The 17,141-nt window shown below is 50.2% G+C and overlaps 1 protein-coding gene across 1 annotated transcript in view; it reads right to left on the bottom strand.

The window, feature by feature from the left end:
* Positions 1-9,201: 9,201 nt before the first annotated feature.
* The window catches only part of LOC144792666 (derlin-2-like), an 86,746-nt gene continuing 78,806 nt past the window's right edge, over positions 9,202-17,141 (bottom strand). Inside the window, exon 7 of the mRNA XM_078667814.1 lies at positions 9,202-9,677. Coding sequence (XP_078523940.1) covers positions 9,560-9,677 — 118 coding nt within the window. The 3' untranslated portion in view covers positions 9,202-9,559. The remainder of the gene's footprint in view (positions 9,678-17,141) is intronic.

The raw sequence follows: 17,141 nt of genomic DNA, 5'->3' as shown, positions 1-17,141 counted from the left end.
AGTTGAAAGCTAATTGAACTATGTGAATAATACTGTCGAAACTGTATTAATACTATATTTACTTTTTAAGAGTGCGGGGTCATCTTTGTGTATTTTGACTCGAAAGCCAAAGTTTTTTGGCTCTCTACTTTTGGGATCTAGGGGATTGTTTCCCAGACCTCCAGCACCTACATATTCTTACACTTTAGGGATCTCATTACCAGTGCGGGCAAAGTAGCCTTAATCCCCTTTCTGGTTTGAAGTTTATACTTTTTTTATACTTACTCAATTGATCTGCATTCTGTTTGAGTGTGTGTCATCAGTCTTGATTGCGTGAATACAATAAATGCTCAACACACCCTCTGGATAAGCCTAACTACTCACCCACACCACCACACAGAGAACTGTTAGTACTTACCTAATTTAGCCACTGCAATACCCCCGGGGACTCCATGAACTCTGTGCACACTAAACCTTACTTTGGTATAGTATATATAGAGCCAACTTCCTACACTCATACGGTGAATAAACAATATAGAAATGTGTCGGTGTCTCACTGTGATTGCAGGGATAAAATAACAACACGTAACACTGTATAGTCAACTCAACAAGGAATACTAAATCGTCTCAGCAGCAGAAATGGAATGCTCTTACCAAGTAGTCAGATAAATGTTCACCATGGAAGTTCACTGATAGCGTGCCTCCGCCATCCCCCACCACACGGGGGAACCTGGCTAATGCATGTGAGGAATTTGGGGAGTTGTAGATGATGGAGTCCACCCAACGCCAACACAACTCACAATCCCAACAGTCAAGAGGCAAAGTGTCCATCAAAGAGTGGCAGCGTCATTCCTCCATTTCCTGATTGTTGCAGTAGTCCTCCACCACCACCCTCAGTGAGCTTCATCTGGTCTTCGCCGCCACCCTCCGCTTAAGAAACTGCTGTCGTTGCTTGGGATCAGTCTGAGAAGCTGGCTTGGGATATGGTGTTCACTTATGTAAGTGGGCACCCTGCACCAATCCTGACAACACTTATGGTAATTTCAGTGGTCTTAGACAACCTTGGAAATCTCTCTAAGTGCTAGCTGTGGAGAGCAGTCTTCAGGCTCGTTTTACCAGAACATAATCTTATAGGTATAGACTAAGTGAAAAGGAACCGCACAGTGTATTTAGAAAAATATGTATTTATTATAAGACACTCACTAACACATACAGATATCTCCTGGCCAGAGATGTACACAATGCACACAATACTTTTCAATAGAAACAGGTTAGTAGCACGAAATACACAGTAGTCACCCGGGGGAGACCAAACCATATACTAAAATAGTGGTATGCGATCAACGATTCAAGTCCAGACTAAATCCCAGAGGACGTAGAAGTGCCGAGGACACAAGGAACCACCTGAGGTAAGTAACCAGGAGCCCCATGGAGGCCTTGTGCACAGTGGGAACACGACCGCGAGATCAATGCAAATCAATGAGTATGTCGCAGTTGCAATAGTTGCAATTTTAAAGATAAAGGACCCTGCCCAGTGGACCCTGAAGAAACCCTGTGGAAGACAGAAGTTTGGAGAGCCACCCCACCTGTGGAAACCCTAGGAACCAGGATACCTACACCAGGAAAGCCGGATGCCAAGGTGTGAAGTGGCGTCAGAAACCGTCTGTCAAACTCAATGGAGGACTTCAAGGAGAGGCCGCTGCTGGAGCAGGTGAAAATATCCGGTGGAATCCAAAGGTGGATTCAAGTCGAAAGGACCTGGAAGCAGAGGAGACAGAGTCTAGGCCACTTGGAAGTGACCGGGGGCCCGCAAGAAGAATGCCCACCCAGGTTGAGTGTTTCAGGGGTTTTGATGGTGACCTAGGAGCTACAACTGTGAGGACCAGGTGATGCTCTGGAAGACCAGGAGCCGTTCACGAGCTGCCCCACATTAGATGTCGAGAGTTGAGGGGTCGGTGTCCGTCAAGAGCACCAACAAGCCTTGGCAACTGCATACAACGTGGAAAGCGAAGAAGGTGCAGTGTCTGGACCAGCAAGATCCTGGTGACTTACTACAAGCAAGAGAGTCAGGGCAGACCCGAGCAATCAGGGAAGCCCACCTAAAGCAAAGAAGACCGTCAAGAGAACCCACAGGCGGGAGGCACTATAGTCACAAGAGGACCTTGAACAGCCCACCAAGGATGCAGGCACACAGTGCAAGTGATGCGGTAAGGACAAAGATTTTGGTCACGGCAGATGCTTGAGGTGGGGGCTACTTGGAGTTCGAAGATCTTGATGGAAGGAAGCCAACAAGCCTTTGCAACAGCAAGTCGGCGCATTGCACAGGGGTTAGGTTCCAGCGGCTCTGACAAGAGATACTGACCTCAAACTTGCTGAGAAGACAGTGCAGGCCTTGAGGGAATTCCAAAACCTCAACATGTGTTGCTGAGCCTTACAGAGTCTGTGGGACCTCAATAGCAGCAGAACGGGCAGCTTCATTGCAGTGCCTGCAGATACAGGGGAGTGGCTCCTTCACTCCAAGGGAGATTACTTTGGGTGCCTTTGATGCTCACAGGCCTGGAGAACTGGGATGAAGCACACGCACAGTCGACGCAGAAGACGGGTAGGATGATGACACCAAGAGTAGCATGATGGCGTCCCGTGATGCAGTCTCGGTTCCAGACAAAGACCAAGGTGCCCAGATGGTTGAAGTACTTTTGGATTTTAATCCTGTCCCACGATGATTCCGAAGAGCCACCCAGAGGTAAATCCTTAAGTACCCTAGGGAAGATACTACAATGTCCATATCCAGTTTTGTACCAGAGCGGGAACCAACGGCTCCCTGAACTAGCTCAAACTGGAGTATGCAAGGAGGGCACCAAATGTGCTCTTTAAAGCAGTCTAGTGGGGCTGGCAAGCACCCCCGCCCAATACACTAAGTCCTGTCTGGGACGTGGTCACACTTCCCTGTGATAGGAAACATATTGTTCTACCTTCCCCAGATCAAGCACAGCTCAGCTCAGCAGCAGGACGGCAGCATTGTGTCTGTGGTCAACAGCAGCACTAGCTTGCTGTTAGACCCTAAAAGGCTGGTATCAGGAATACAGGGGGTACCCTAGGGGAGCACCCCAGTACATGGGATCCTACATCCAGCACTATATTCAGTGTTGGGGTAGGATTCCAACTACTTTGATACCAAACATGACCAGTTTTGGTGCATCCAATACATATAGACATCTCATATTTGACTTGATGTTCACAATGTGTATTAAATGGCTGACCGCACTGACTACACCTGGAGAATCGACTCCGGGGTTAGTAGGGGGCCTTGCTCATGCACTCTGCCCTCAGGACTGAAGAGCCTGCAATAGGGGTGGTTTATAGGTTTTAATTGCAGTGAAACTTATATCTGTTGTAAGTGGTGCTAGCCCCGACTTACACAGGCTGCAATAGCAGGCCTGTAGTCACAGTTTGAGTGGTCTCTCATGGGTGGCATAATTCTGTAGTAGGGAATCTCTGTGTATAGTCATAATCTAGTGAATAGTCCCGCCCATGTGCGTGGACCCCGGAGCAATCAAAAATAATCTCTTAGAGTGTCGAAAAATGCAGAAATGCACAGACACTTAAGAGAGAATTTAAAGACAGATAATGCAGCCTAAAAAAGGCTACACTGTCCAGTACTTCAACTAGAAATTCCACAAAAAAAATCCACAAAACAGCAAAGTCTGTACAGATTTCCCTTGCTTAACAGCAAAAACCCTCTGGAATGATAGAGAGGAGGACCTGGACAGACAAGCCCCATAGGCTGCCATTATGTGGCTCAGAACAGGATACTGTGCCTTTAAGAGAACTTTCCAGAACTTCACAGTATCCCAGAATACACTGCAGGTCCCAGTTACTTTCAGTTCTTTTTTCCGGCTCCTGCAAGCAGGACCCTGGAGCATTGAGCTCTCCCTTTTCAAGGGTTTATTGGTGTTGTTTCACTGAAAAATCAATTTGAGTACTTTCTAAGTACTTTTAGGCTCTTCTTCTTGGTTTTTTGCACTCTTTTGATGTCAAATATGCCTGCATTATTTGACAAATGCCCGGAGTGCTCCAGGAAGAAGGCAAAGTCAGACCCTCATGAGGTGTGTATCCTCTGCCTGCCCTCTTCCCATATTCCAGAGGAGTGTGAGATCTGTCAAGGCTTCTCTGGCAGGACCCTGAAGGACATAATGAAGATCAGACTTCAGGGCCTCGAGGAAAGGAGGCTGAAGGCGCAAGGTGGGTCTGGAGGGGCTTCATCTGCCCATGCTGAGGCCTCTGGGGGGCTCCCCAGGGGCAGGAAGTCCAGCAAACGTCCACATTCTCCGTCTGGGTCGGTAGCACTGACCACGACGTCGAGAGGGAGGTCCACGGCCAGCTCCCGGTCTCCCCAGGGCTCTGGGTCGAGAAAACGTCGCCCGTCGACGTCGAGGGACTTACACAGGCCGCCGTCGAACCCATTGACGATTTCATCGTCGTCGTCTTCGGCGTCGACGTCGAGTGATTGGCGTCGACGGGCCCGGTGTCGGCGCTCGCCTTCGAGGCGACACCGCCGATCGCCGTCGACGAACAGGACATTGTCGTCGTCGAGGGGATCCTCGTCGTCGAGGCCGCCGTCGAAACGGAAGAGGTCGCCGTCGAGGCAGAAGAGATCTCCGGCGAGGAAGGTCGAGGTCGCCGTCGAGACAATAGCACCATGGCACCCCCAGTGATGCCCATGCCCAAACCGAGTGGCTTTGACTGGTTCCCACAGCCCCATAAAAGATCGTGTGGAATACCGGATCACCCATCGACGGGGTCTGGTATCTTGAGGGCTCTATCAGGTACCAAGCGGGTGCCTGGCTTTACCGGTGTGAGTCAAACTCTGCGACATCGCTGCCAAACAGATAAGTAACTAGCTTGCCGAAGTGGGGACATAATCTAACTTACCCGCATTCCCTCTCTTTCCCTACAGGGTGTGCCTACTAGCCACCCCCCCCTCCCGAGACCCATGGTGTGATTAATGATCCCTCCATATGTAAGACGTTTTCCGATGTTGCGGTTTTTTCAACCCGCCAAAACAGCACCAGCATGTTCCTCAGGTAAACAATAGCGTGTTTGACACTGATGCACTAATACCGCTAAACGCGTAGGTGTGCAGGTGAAATAACGCTATAAACAAGGTACCTTCACTAGCAATAATGTGAATAAATATGTGCACATCCTTATCTCACCTTAGCACACCGTACCTCCTTGAGGTATAGTTGCAGTGCACTTCGAGATTAGCACGAGAGCGTGATAAAACTGGAACAACAAACACACTATGACTACATTGTAAACAATAGTTTTTATCTTTGTTTGTGTCTGTTCTTCCTTTCAGATAAATGTTGGATTCCTACAATTAAGAAGGATCCCGCAGTAACAGCAGGTTACAAATTTTGTTTCCCTGTTTTTTCACTGTGGACCTCTTGGTTAGGGTGAGCCTTAGCGTGCTCATACCGCCGGGGTCCCCACTGTGGTCCTGAAGAATGCCTAGACAGTAGCACCATATAGGCAGAAACATGTTGACCACACGCAGTGAGACAGAGCTGACTAATCTATCCAGCGCATACATCGCTAACTTTGTTTTTACCCGTGCCTGGTTGGCCGACGAATAAAACTATTTTTGGGTTATAACCAAGACACTTTTAAACTCACTTCACACTTCACTTCACAAGGAGAAGTGTGGCTCACCGATTAGAGCGGCAGACCCTGAAGCAGAGGTCTGGCCCGGGACCAGTGTTCAATCCCCGTCGCAGCAGGGTCTTGGACTCAATGTCCTCGTACCCGATAATTCTTGCCTCTGTGCCTACTCTAATCATGGGTTCCACTCTGCAACTCTCGGCAATAGCTTGCTTAATCTCCACACCGGCCCTAACAACGCTAGGATGCCTGGCTTCACCTTGGGGGTGCCAAGGAGTGGACACCTCACAGGAACAGGCCAGGAAGGGTTCCACAGCGGTATTCGTACAGCGCTTAGAGACCCCTGGGTGATAGGCGCTATACAAGTGCAAATTACATTTACATTTACAATCACTTGCACTTGTCACCCAGACAATACTAACCTGCTCCGCAGCAATCCTGGCGATGAAGCACACCGGGGAGGTACTCGACCTTCCTGGTGGGGCCCGATGATGAAGCATGTCACCAACCAGGTTGGTGGGTGAGGGCTTTCTAAAGAATCAAGTTTGACTCTTCATGCTTGCTCTTCTCCTAAGAAGGCACACTCTTTTGTTGTTTTGACTGTGTTCAGCTGCAGGCAGTTGTTTTTCATCGAGTCAGCGATGTTTGTCATGCATCTGTGGAAGTTGGTTCTGGTATTGGTGGGGTTGTCGGTGAGTGAGAGAACGAGTTGGGCATAGGAAATTATGTTGAAGCATTGGAATCTGACGATATTGGCCAGTGGGTTCAACTATGTGTTGAACAGCGTGGGGCTGAGGGATGAGCCCTGGGGGGCACCGCAGGGGATCTCCTTGGGTTGAGAGGTGAAAGGTGGGAGGTGGATCCTCTGGATACTTCTGATGAGGAAGGAGGTGATCCATCTGAGCGTGTCCCCTTAAATACCAATTTAATTGAGTCTTTCGATCAGTGTATGGTGGGATACGTTGTCAAAGGCTGATGAGAGGTCAAGGTTGATCAAAGCTGCTATTTCTCCTCAATCAAGGAGGGTTTGGATGTCATCGGTGGCTGCAATCAGGGCAGTTTCGGTGCTCTGATTGCTGCGGAAGTCGGATTGGGAGGCTTCTAGTAGCTGGTTCTGCTCCAGGTATTGTAATGAGTTGATAGTTGATGATCTTTTCCAGTACCTTCACTGGGAATGGAAGCAGGGAGATTGGTCGGTAGTTTTTGAGTTTGTTAGGGTCGGCGCAGGGTGTTTGGAATAGTGGTCTGACTTTGGCGTGTTTCCAGGTGTGGTGATAGAGGAGTTGAGTAGAGAGGTGAGTTCCTGGCTGACCCTTTGGTTTCCGAGGTTGAAGATGTGGTACAGGCATGGGTCTGTGGGAGCTCCTGAGTGGATGGATTTCATGGTGGAGGTGGTATCCTGAGTGGAGAGGGTGTTCCAGGTGGTCAGTGTGTGGTTTGTGTTCAGTACGGTGGTGGTGTATCTGTCGAGAAGTCCGTAGGTGTGGGTTGTGGTTCGAAGAATCTTGCAGTGGAAGAAGCACGTGAGGTTATCGCACAGCTCCTGTGAGGGTGTGATGTTTTTTGCTGGCAGCCAGTTTGGAGAATTCCTTAACGATGTTCAAAAGTTACTTGGTGCTATTTCCGCTGGTTTTGATGCGTGCAGCAAGGGCTGATTTCTTTGTGACTCTCAGCAGGCAGTGGTAGAGGTTGAGGGAGGTCTTGAAGACTGCCCTGTCAGAGGTGTCCTTGCTGGTGCACCATCTCCTCGCCAACTGCTTGCTGTCTCGTTTCACTGTTCTGAATGCTTGAGTGTACCAGCTGGCATTTTGGGAGAATTTTCTCTGGATATTGCTCTTGATGAGGACAATGCTGTCTGCGCAATTGGTGATTAAGGCATTGAAGTTTTGCACTCCCTGTTCAAGGTCGGTGGTGGTAGCAGGGTTGGAGGTGTTGAGGGTGTTCACCCAGCTGGTCTCTGAGATTTTTTTCTAACTCTGGTGGGGGTCTTTGGTCATAGTCGGGGTGGTTGTGTTGAGGCTGGAGATGCTGAAGTGGATGATGGAGTGATCAGTCCATGTGGGTCTGGCATGTGTCTTGCAGTTTGTGTAGGGTCGTGGACGATCTGGGTCAATCCGAGACCGCCCAACCTGTTGAGGAGGTTTGCGGTGTTTTTCACGTTGGGGTTGTTGATTTGGAAATTTAGGTTGCTGAGGAAGATGTAGTCCCTGGAGTCTAAAGCTAGGGGTACAGTGAACTCTGCAAGGGTGTTGCAGAACCTGGAGCGTGGGCAGGGGCATTTTGGGAAAATTTTCTCTGGATATTGCTCTTGATGAGGACAATGCTGTCTGCGCAATTGGTGATTAAGGCATTGAAGTTATGCACTCCCTGTTCAAGGTCGGTGGTGGTAGCAGGGTTGGAGGTGTTGAGGGCGTTCACCCAGCTGGTCTCTGAGATTTTTTTCTAACTCTGGTGGGGGTCTTTGGTCATATTCGGGGTGGTTGTGTTGAGGCTGGAGATGCTGAAGTGGATGATGGAGTGATCAGTCCATGTGGGTCTGGCATGTGTCTTGCGGTTTGTGTAGGGTCGTGGACGATCTGGGTCAATCCGAGACCGCCCAAACTGTTGAGGAGGTTTGCGGTGTTTTTCACGTTGGGGTCGTTGATTTGGAAATTTAGGTTGCTGAGGAAGATGTAGTCCCTGGAGTCTAAAGCTAGGGGTACAGTGAACTCTGCAAGGGTGTTGCAGAACCTGGAGCGTGGGCAGGGGGGTGGTATGCAAGGGTCCCTCTGTTGGTTATCTTATAGTCTGTGTGGAGCTTGAAGTTGAGATGATCCACGAGGGTGATGGTATTGTCGGTGGTACACTATATGGTCTCTTTCTGGATGGTGGCTGTTCCTCCTCCTGGCTATATATCATTGTGGTAATAGATTTCCTCTCCCCTCTCCCTTAAATACAGAGTTTGAAGGAAGCCAGAAATCAGAAAAGTGAGACAGTTGACAGCAAAAGTAGGGATACTTGGAGTTAACCCTTGTATCCCTAAAAAGGACAATAGGCAAAGAGGATACAAGTGATTCCTGAGGAAAAATATTCCAGATGGTGACATTGCCTTACAGATAACATGCTTGTTTCATCTTATGTGGCCACCCGTCACTTGTTCCCAGAGGCCAAGGTTGGTGGTTTGAACTCTGTTTATATCAGTCACTGTGATGTGAAAACAAAAGCTCTTCTCTTCATTTATCAGTGACGTTATGCTCTCCGTTTAGCGCTCTAAGGTCTGCTTTTTCCAGGCTTCTTCCTGTTTCAAATATAAACTGATCACAATTGGGTGGCAAGTTATATTTTTTATTTTCTGTCCGTCAAGCATTGCAATACTTTCCTGTCTTTCAGCAGAAGTACCTAGCATTTCAGAAAAGGTTGAAAATATTGTTTTCTCCAAGTGGTGATCCTGATGTCCTTGCGTCTATTCTGTGCACCAGCAAATCATTTTTAGGTTAACAGAACACTTCAGAAGTAGTCTTCATTCATTGATAACATTACTACTGATTGCTCAGAACTCATCCCAATGAACAGACTGACTGATGATGCAGTATTTATTCAGCACAGATCATAAGCAGGATCACTCCAAATCAGCCAAAACTCCTTGAGGGGAGAATAATAAGCTGTACCTAATCCCTTTTACTGCACAACTGCACGCTAAACAAATTAGCAAATATATAATTGTTCAAATATACAATGAGCAGGCTTTGCTGGTAGACATGATCTAGTATTTAAACCTTGAAATTTGATTGGCTCTGTCTTGCATGTTCTTTCAAAGTGTCTTGCAGGTTCTTTCAAAGTCCAAAAAGGGGAAACACTGGCAAGTTGTGTGTAAGAAGTACACACACAAGTTCATCTGGGCAGTCATTTAGAGGGCATGGGCAGAAGGGCTTTGGCATTATTGTTCATTAAGGTCTTGATCAGGTTCATGATCTGCGTCTGGTTGTCGCTCTGTCGGGTCTTCAGGCAAAGGGTTGTAATTGGGGTCCTCTTCTGGTACCTCAAAGATCATCTTCCTAATGGGGATGAAGAAAACAGAAGTTAGGCCTTCGGTGGTCTACTCCTCCCAAATAGCAAACAGAAATAGATTGCATTCATTGTATTTCTAAAAGGTAGCATACTGGAAACCCAAGTGTTAGATGTTTGGATATATATATATCCACAGAACATCAATGATATTTATTATCCGTGCTCCATACAGAGAGCCTGCATACATAGCAATTTGCATTACAGCATGGCAACAAAGCCCCTTCTCTTTTAGGACAACAGAATCTAGGTTTTTATAGCTCACACGGGTGTTAGACACTCCATAACAACAGCACTATGTTACTCAAGGAGCCCTTCGTTGTGCAAAGTATGCATTTTCTTGCATTGTCTCTATGCTCTCAAAGATCATGTGTCACACCTCCTGGGGTGTTTGTCCTGGCTAGTCCTTACATTGGCCTACACCAGTGGTTCCCAAACTTCTGTAGTAGGGGATCTCTGTGTATAGTCATAATCTAGTGAATAGTCCCGCCCATGTGCGTGGACCCCGGAGCAATCAAAAATAATCTCTTACAGTGTCAAAAAATGCAGAAAATGCATAGACACTTAAGAGAGAATTTAAAGACAGATAATGCAGCCAAAAAGGCTACACTGTCCAGTACTTCAACTAGAAATTCCACCATAAAATCCACAAAACAGCAAAGCCTGTACAGATTTCCCTTGCTTAACAGCAAAATCCCTCAGGAATGATAGAGAGAAGAACCTGGACAGACAAGCCCCATAGGCTGCCATTATGTGGCTTAATTAGGATACTGTGCCTTTAAGGAACCTTCCAGAACCTTCTCTCAGTATCCCAGAATGCATAGCAGGTCCAACTTAGCCTCAGTTCTTTTTTCCGGCTCCTGCAAGCAGGACCCTGGAGCATTGAGCTCTCCCTTTTCAAGGGTTTTTGTTAGTGTTTTACACTAATTTCGATTTTTGGTACTTTTAAAGTACTTTGATGACTTTCTTTCTGTGTTTCTGCACTCTTTTTTGTCCATAATGCCTGCATTATTCGACAAATGCCCTGAGTGCTCAAGGAAGAAGGCCAAGTCAGACTCCCATGAGGTCTGTATTCTCTGCCTTCCCTCTTCCCACATTCCTGAGGATTGTGTGATCTGCAGAAGCTTCTCTGGAAGGACCCTGAAGGAGAGGAAGAAGATCAGGCTTCAGGGACTTGAAGAGAGAAGGTTGAAGGCACGAGGTGGGTCAGGAGGGGCTCCTTCTACCCATGCTGAGGCCTCTGGGGGGCTCCCCAGGGGCAGGAAGACAAGCCCTCGCCCAAGATCTCCGTCTGGGTCAGTTGCGCTGACCACGACGTCGAGGGGACGGTCAACGGCCAGTTCCAGGTCTCCCCAGGGCTCTGGGTCGAGAAAACGTCGCCCGTCGACGTCGAGGAACGTGTTCCGGCCGCCGTCGAAGCCGGTGTCGATATCCTCGTCGTCGCCGTCGGCGTCGAGTGGTCGACATCGGAGGGCGCTCGCCGTCGAGGCGACACCGCCGTTCGCCGTCGAGGACATCGTCGTCGAGGGGATCCTCGTCGTCGAGGTCGCCGTCGAGACGGAAGGCGTCTCCGGCGCCGAAGAGGTCGACGTCGAAGCATTCCGAAAGACCGACGTCGAGACGGTCAAGGAGATCGACGTCGAGAAGGTCAGAGAGGTCTACGTCGAGAAGGTCCAAAGGGTCGACCTCGAAGCGATCCAAGAAGTCGACGTCGAGGCCGGCGAAGAGGTCGAGGTCGCCGTCGAGGCACCATCGCCCGTCGTCGAGGTTTCGTGGCTCGTCGATCTGGTCGGGGTCGACGTCGAGACGGAGACACGGTTCGACGTCGAGAAGTGTGATTCGGTCGACGCCGAAGGACCGTTCGACGTCGAGGGGACATCGGTCGTCGTCTGGGCACCGGTCTTCAGCGTCTGGAGGTCCTAAGGACAGGCCCAGGACTGTGGGGGGCTCCCCACGCTCCAGAAGAGATGGTGGCTCGCCGGGAACGGCGCATTCCGGGGTGGATACTCCGATGAAGCCTTCTACACCTCCTTCGCGGCCTGCTGTGCCGAAGGGTCCACCTCCGAAGGCCCCGACCCCACCTCCGAAGCCGGCTCCGCAGACCCCGCGTCCGGTTACTCCTCCACCCCCGGTCCCGCCGAGGGCGGTGTCGATGCCTAAGTTTCCGACGCCTCCGAAGAAGACTCCTAAGAAGCCTAGGACTCCTGACCCTGGGAGGCCGAAGGAGCGTCCGAGGCCCAAGAGGTCGAGGTCTCGCTCGGGGAGACGGGACAGATCGAGGAGTGGGCATGGATCTTCCTCACGATCCAGGCGTCACCACAAGAGACGTCGGTCCAGGTCACGTTCTCCCTCTGGGACCCGTTCCTACTCGCCCACGCTGTCCGATTCGCCGGAGACTAGGGTGTCTCCGATAGACGATATAAGCACGTTTCAGGAGGTTCTCCTGCGTGGAGCGGCGAAGTTGGGCATCAAGGTTGAAGCACCTACGGCTTCTACCTCGGTGATATTTGAGACATTACACAAAAGGCACTTGTCTCGCCCCCTGTTACCTCTGGTGCCGGGGCTCCTTGAGCCCGCCGAACAGCTGTTCCTGACGCCGGCAACGGTGAAGTCTGCACCTTCCAGGATCCTAAAAAAGTACAGGGCTCCGGACTCAGACCCAGCCTTCTTGAGGAAGGACCCGGTACCGGATTCGGTCATCGTGACTGCTGCACGGAAGCTTCATGCCACCTCCCCTGCGTCCACGGTGCCTCCGGACAAGGAGAGCCGCTGGATCGATTCTGCTGGTCGTAAGGCGTGTGGGACATCCGCCTCGTCAATGAAGGCCGCCAGTGACTCGGCTTTGCTGGGACGTTACGACCGGTCCCTGTGGGACTCGATGGAGCAGTTCGCAGACCTTGTCCCTCGAGACCGCAAGGAGGACTTTATGGAGATCGTCCAGGAGGGGATGCTGGTCTCTAACCAGGCCATCGGCGCCGCAGCGGACATATCATTACTGTCCGCGCACGGATATTGCCACGGGATTCACCAGAGGCGCCACGCTTGGCTCAGGTTGACGTCATTGAAACCGGAAGCACAGCAACGCGTGGCGAATCTCCCGTTTTCCGGAGATACCCTCTTCGGGAAACACGCGGATGATGAGATGGCCAGGATGAAGGCCGAGGCGGAGACCCTGACGGCAGTGGGCTTGGAGAAGCCCAAGGAAAAGAAACCCTTCCGACAGTACCAACGTCGGTTTGGGTCGCAGGGTCGTGGAAGGGGGCAGTCTGCTGGACAACATCAACAGCAGCAGCAGCAGCAGCAGTACAGGCGGCCCTTCCAGAAGCGACAGGGTGGTAGAGGTCGTCAACAGTCCTCTACCGCGACCAAGGGCCCGGCCGGGTCCCGTCCCTGAGCTGTTACTTCCCCCTCGTCCGTTACCCGCTCCGGTGGGGGGAAGCGTTCAATTTTTTCTGGCAGAGTGGAGAAAAATTACTCAGGACAAGTGGGTGCTGAATATTGTTTGCAATGGATACAGTCTACGTTTCACCAGCCCTCCTCCATCGATTCCTCCCGTCAGCTCGCAGTATCAACTGCGCGAGCTTCAGGCGGAGGCGGACGTTCTGCTAAGGAAAAGGGCGATCGAAGACGTACCTCTGTCTCAAAGAGGAAGAGGTCTGTACTCTCGGTTCTTTCTTGTCCGCAAGAAGGACAGAAACGAGTTCAGGCCCATTCTGGATTTGCGGCAGGCAAACAAGTGGATTCGCAGAGAAAAGTTTCGCATGCTGTCGTTGCATCAGATCTACCCTCAGCTGCAACGAGGAGACTGGATGTGTGCCATAGATCTACAGGACGCATACTTCCACGTGCCCATTGCATGCAAACACAGGAAATTTCTGCGCTTTCAAGTCGGCACCAATCACTATCAATACACGGTGCTACCCTTCGGACTGAAGTCTGCACCCAGGACATTCTCAAAATGTATGGCAGTGGTAGCGGCACACCTGAGGAAGAACAAGGTGTTTGTCTACCCGTACCTGGACGATTGGTTGATCAAAGCCTCCTCCTTCTCGGAAGCTCAAGCACACTTCCAGAAGACGTGCGTTCTCTTGAACAAGCTGGGGTTGCACATCAACATGTCCAAGTCGGTCCCGATTCCGGTACAGTGCATCCAGTACTTGGGGGCCTCCATCAATACGCTGTCAGCAAGCGGGTCTCCTTCGGAAGAGCGACGTTTATCACTCGTTCGGAAGGCTCAGGCTCTCATGAAAACTCCGTCTACGACTGTGAGGACGGTGTCTTCTCTACTGGGATCGATGGCCTCTTGCATCTTTCTCACTCCTCACGCACGGCTACAGATGAGACCTCTGCAGGAGTGCTTGGAGGATCAGTGGGACCAGAGGAGAGGTTCTTGGGACGACAGGATACGACTGTCTCTACATGCTCTTCAGTCTCTAAAGTGGTGGTGCTCGAAGGAGAATCTCCTCAGAGGCGTTCCCTTCCACAAGGACATTCCCACACAGACCATCGTGACGGATGCGTCTCTCCAAGGTTGGGGGGCGCATTCCGGAGACCTGCAAATTCAAGGGACGTGGTCCCCGACAGAGTCCACGTACCACATCAATTTCCTGGAACTGAGAGCTGTTCACTTGGCACTGAAGGCCTTTCATCCGTCCTTTCAGACCAACTCTCTGCTTGTTCAGACGGACAACACGACAACGATGTATTACCTCAACAAGCAGGGGGGCTCGAGATCGCGCACTCTGTCGCAGGAGGCGCAGGCGATCTGGCACTGGCTTCTGGCTCGAGGACTGTCGATAACGGCCACCCATCTGCCAGGTGTGCAGAATGTTCAGGCAGACGAACTGAGCAGAATCGTGCAGGAAAACCACGAATGGGTCATAAACGACGAAGTACTAGGAGAAGTCTTCGCAAGGTGGGGAACTCCAGACGTAGATCTGTTTGCCACCGCCGAAAACAGCAAATGCCGAGGCTTCGCCTCCAGGTACTACCAGCCGGGGACGCTGGGGAACGCGTTATGGATCAACTGGTCGAACAGCTTTCTGTACACTTTTCCACCAATTCCCCTGATTCCGGCGGTTCTCATCAAGCTGTCTCAATCCAGGGCGAGAATGATTCTGATTGCCCCGGAATGGCCCAGACAGTGGTGGTTCACGGACCTGCTTCACCGATCTCTCCTTCCTCACATGAAGCTGCCGTGCAGGCCGGACCTTCTCACGAAGTTCGGGGGGCGGATGGTGCACCCCAACCTCTCGTCTTTGAGTTTGGCGGCATGGCTCCTGAAATAGTGCAATATGGCCATCTGAATCTCCCAGAGGATTGTATGGGCATACTGAAGGAGGCTAAGCGACCTTCCACTAGGACTTCCTATGCTTACAAGTGGAAGAGGTTTTGCATCTGGTGCAAGTCTAAGAACTATGACCCTACGTCATGCAAGGAAGATGTCATCCTTCCATATCTGCTTCATCTGGCGCAGTCGGGCCTTAATGTCCATTCCATTAAGGTTCATCTGGCTGCTTTGACTGCCTACAGGAAAGGCCCTTCACAGACTTGCTTTTTCCAGATCCCTGTGATCAAAGATTTTTTGGAAGGCTTGAAGAAAGTGTTCCCTCCTGTCAGGCTTCCTTCGCCTTCATGGGACCTGAATGTGGTGCTGTCCAGATTGATGAAGGAGCCTTTTGAACCCATTCATAAGGCTTCGTTGCAGCACCTGTCCTGGAAGGCGTCGTTCCTCGTGGCCATTACATCGGCCCGCAGGGTGAGTGAGATTCAGGCATTGTGTTGCCAGGAACCTTATACTGTATTTCATAATGCTAAAGTTGTTATGCGTACTCACCCTAAGTTTCTTCCCAAGGTTGTTTCTGATTTTCATATCAATCAGACTATCACTTTGCCTACGTTCTTTCAGAATCCTTCATCTCCGGCGGAAAGGTCTTTACATTCCCTGGATGTGCGGAGGGTGCTGAAGTTTTATCTTGATAAGACTAAAGATATTCGTAGGTCAGACCAATTGTTCATCAATTATGGCTCAGTCAGGACGGGTCTTGCTACCTCTAAACAGTCCATCTCTAGGTGGATTGTGTCCTGCATTCAGTTGTGTTACTGCAAAGCTAATAAGACCTTAGGGGGCAAACCTAAGGCTCATTCCACCAGGGGCAAGGCTGCTACGACAGCTATGCTCCGTAATGTTCCCATTGCAGAGATCTGCAAGGCGGCCACTTGGAAGTCGGTCCATACCTTTGCTAAGCATTACTGCCTGGACACTGATGCCAGGGCAGACGCTCAGGTTGGGCAGGCTTCGCTGCGGAATCTGTTCGCACAGTAGTGGCGTTATTTTATTCTCCACCGCCGCTTGGTGTGGGGATGGGCTTGCCATTCTATTCACTAGATTATGACTATACACAGAGATCCCCTACTACAGAAGGAGTAGTTTCTGTCCTGTAACTCCAGTTCTGTAGTAGGGGTATCTCTGTTATAGTCATAAGCGCCCTCCCGCCTCCCCGGTGGAGTGTTGTTCATGATCATAATGCTACAGGTCTGGCGTTTTCTGTGCCTTCAAAAAGAACTGAGGCTAAGTTGGACCTGCTATGCATTCTGGGATACTGAGAGAAGGTTCTGGAAGGTTCCTTAAAGGCACAGTATCCTAATTAAGCCACATAATGGCAGCCTATGGGGCTTGTCTGTCCAGGTTCTTCTCTCTATCATTCCTGAGGGATTTTGCTGTTAAGCAAGGGAAATCTGTACAGGCTTTGCTGTTTTGTGGATTTTATGGTGGAATTTCTAGTTGAAGTACTGGACAGTGTAGCCTTTTTGGCTGCATTATCTGTCTTTAAATTCTCTCTTAAGTGTCTATGCATTTTCTGCATTTTTTGACACTGTAAGAGATTATTTTTGATTGCTCCGGGGTCCACGCACATGGGCGGGACTATTCACTAGATTATGACTATAACAGAGATACCCCTACTACAGAACTGGAGTTACAGGACAGAAACTACTCCTTTTTTGACCCATGGCTCCCTTGACCTAATTTGCAGTTGGCCGTGGCTCCCTACCATTTTTCTACCAGCGCACCTGGGTGCCGCGGCACACCCTATGGGAACCACTGGTCTACATGAAGAATCAAGCCTAGCGTGATGAAGGATTCAGAGAGTAGCCATCACTATCATAAAACTTTATTTGGAATCACAAAGATCTTATAAAGTACATCTCAAGGCATACAACACCATCATAGAGTAGTATAAAGCACTCCCACTAAAAGTAACTAGGCAGAGAAAGGCTCAATGAGCTCTGTGGCGTTACAAGAAGTTTACGTGGGGTGGGCTCTGATCATTGTGCAACATTCTGTCCATCATCTTGTGTGTTTTGCTGTTCACCCTATGTGGGAAGGGTATGCCCAGACGTGGGTCCCTTGCTCACTAAGCCACTGGGGTCAAGCTATCCTAGCTGAAGACGGC

Source organism: Lissotriton helveticus, chromosome 11 (genome assembly GCF_964261635.1).
Source record: "Lissotriton helveticus chromosome 11, aLisHel1.1, whole genome shotgun sequence".
NCBI classification, from domain to species: Eukaryota; Metazoa; Chordata; class Amphibia; order Caudata; family Salamandridae; genus Lissotriton; species Lissotriton helveticus.
This window is presented reverse-complemented; position numbering and strand designations above follow the sequence as displayed.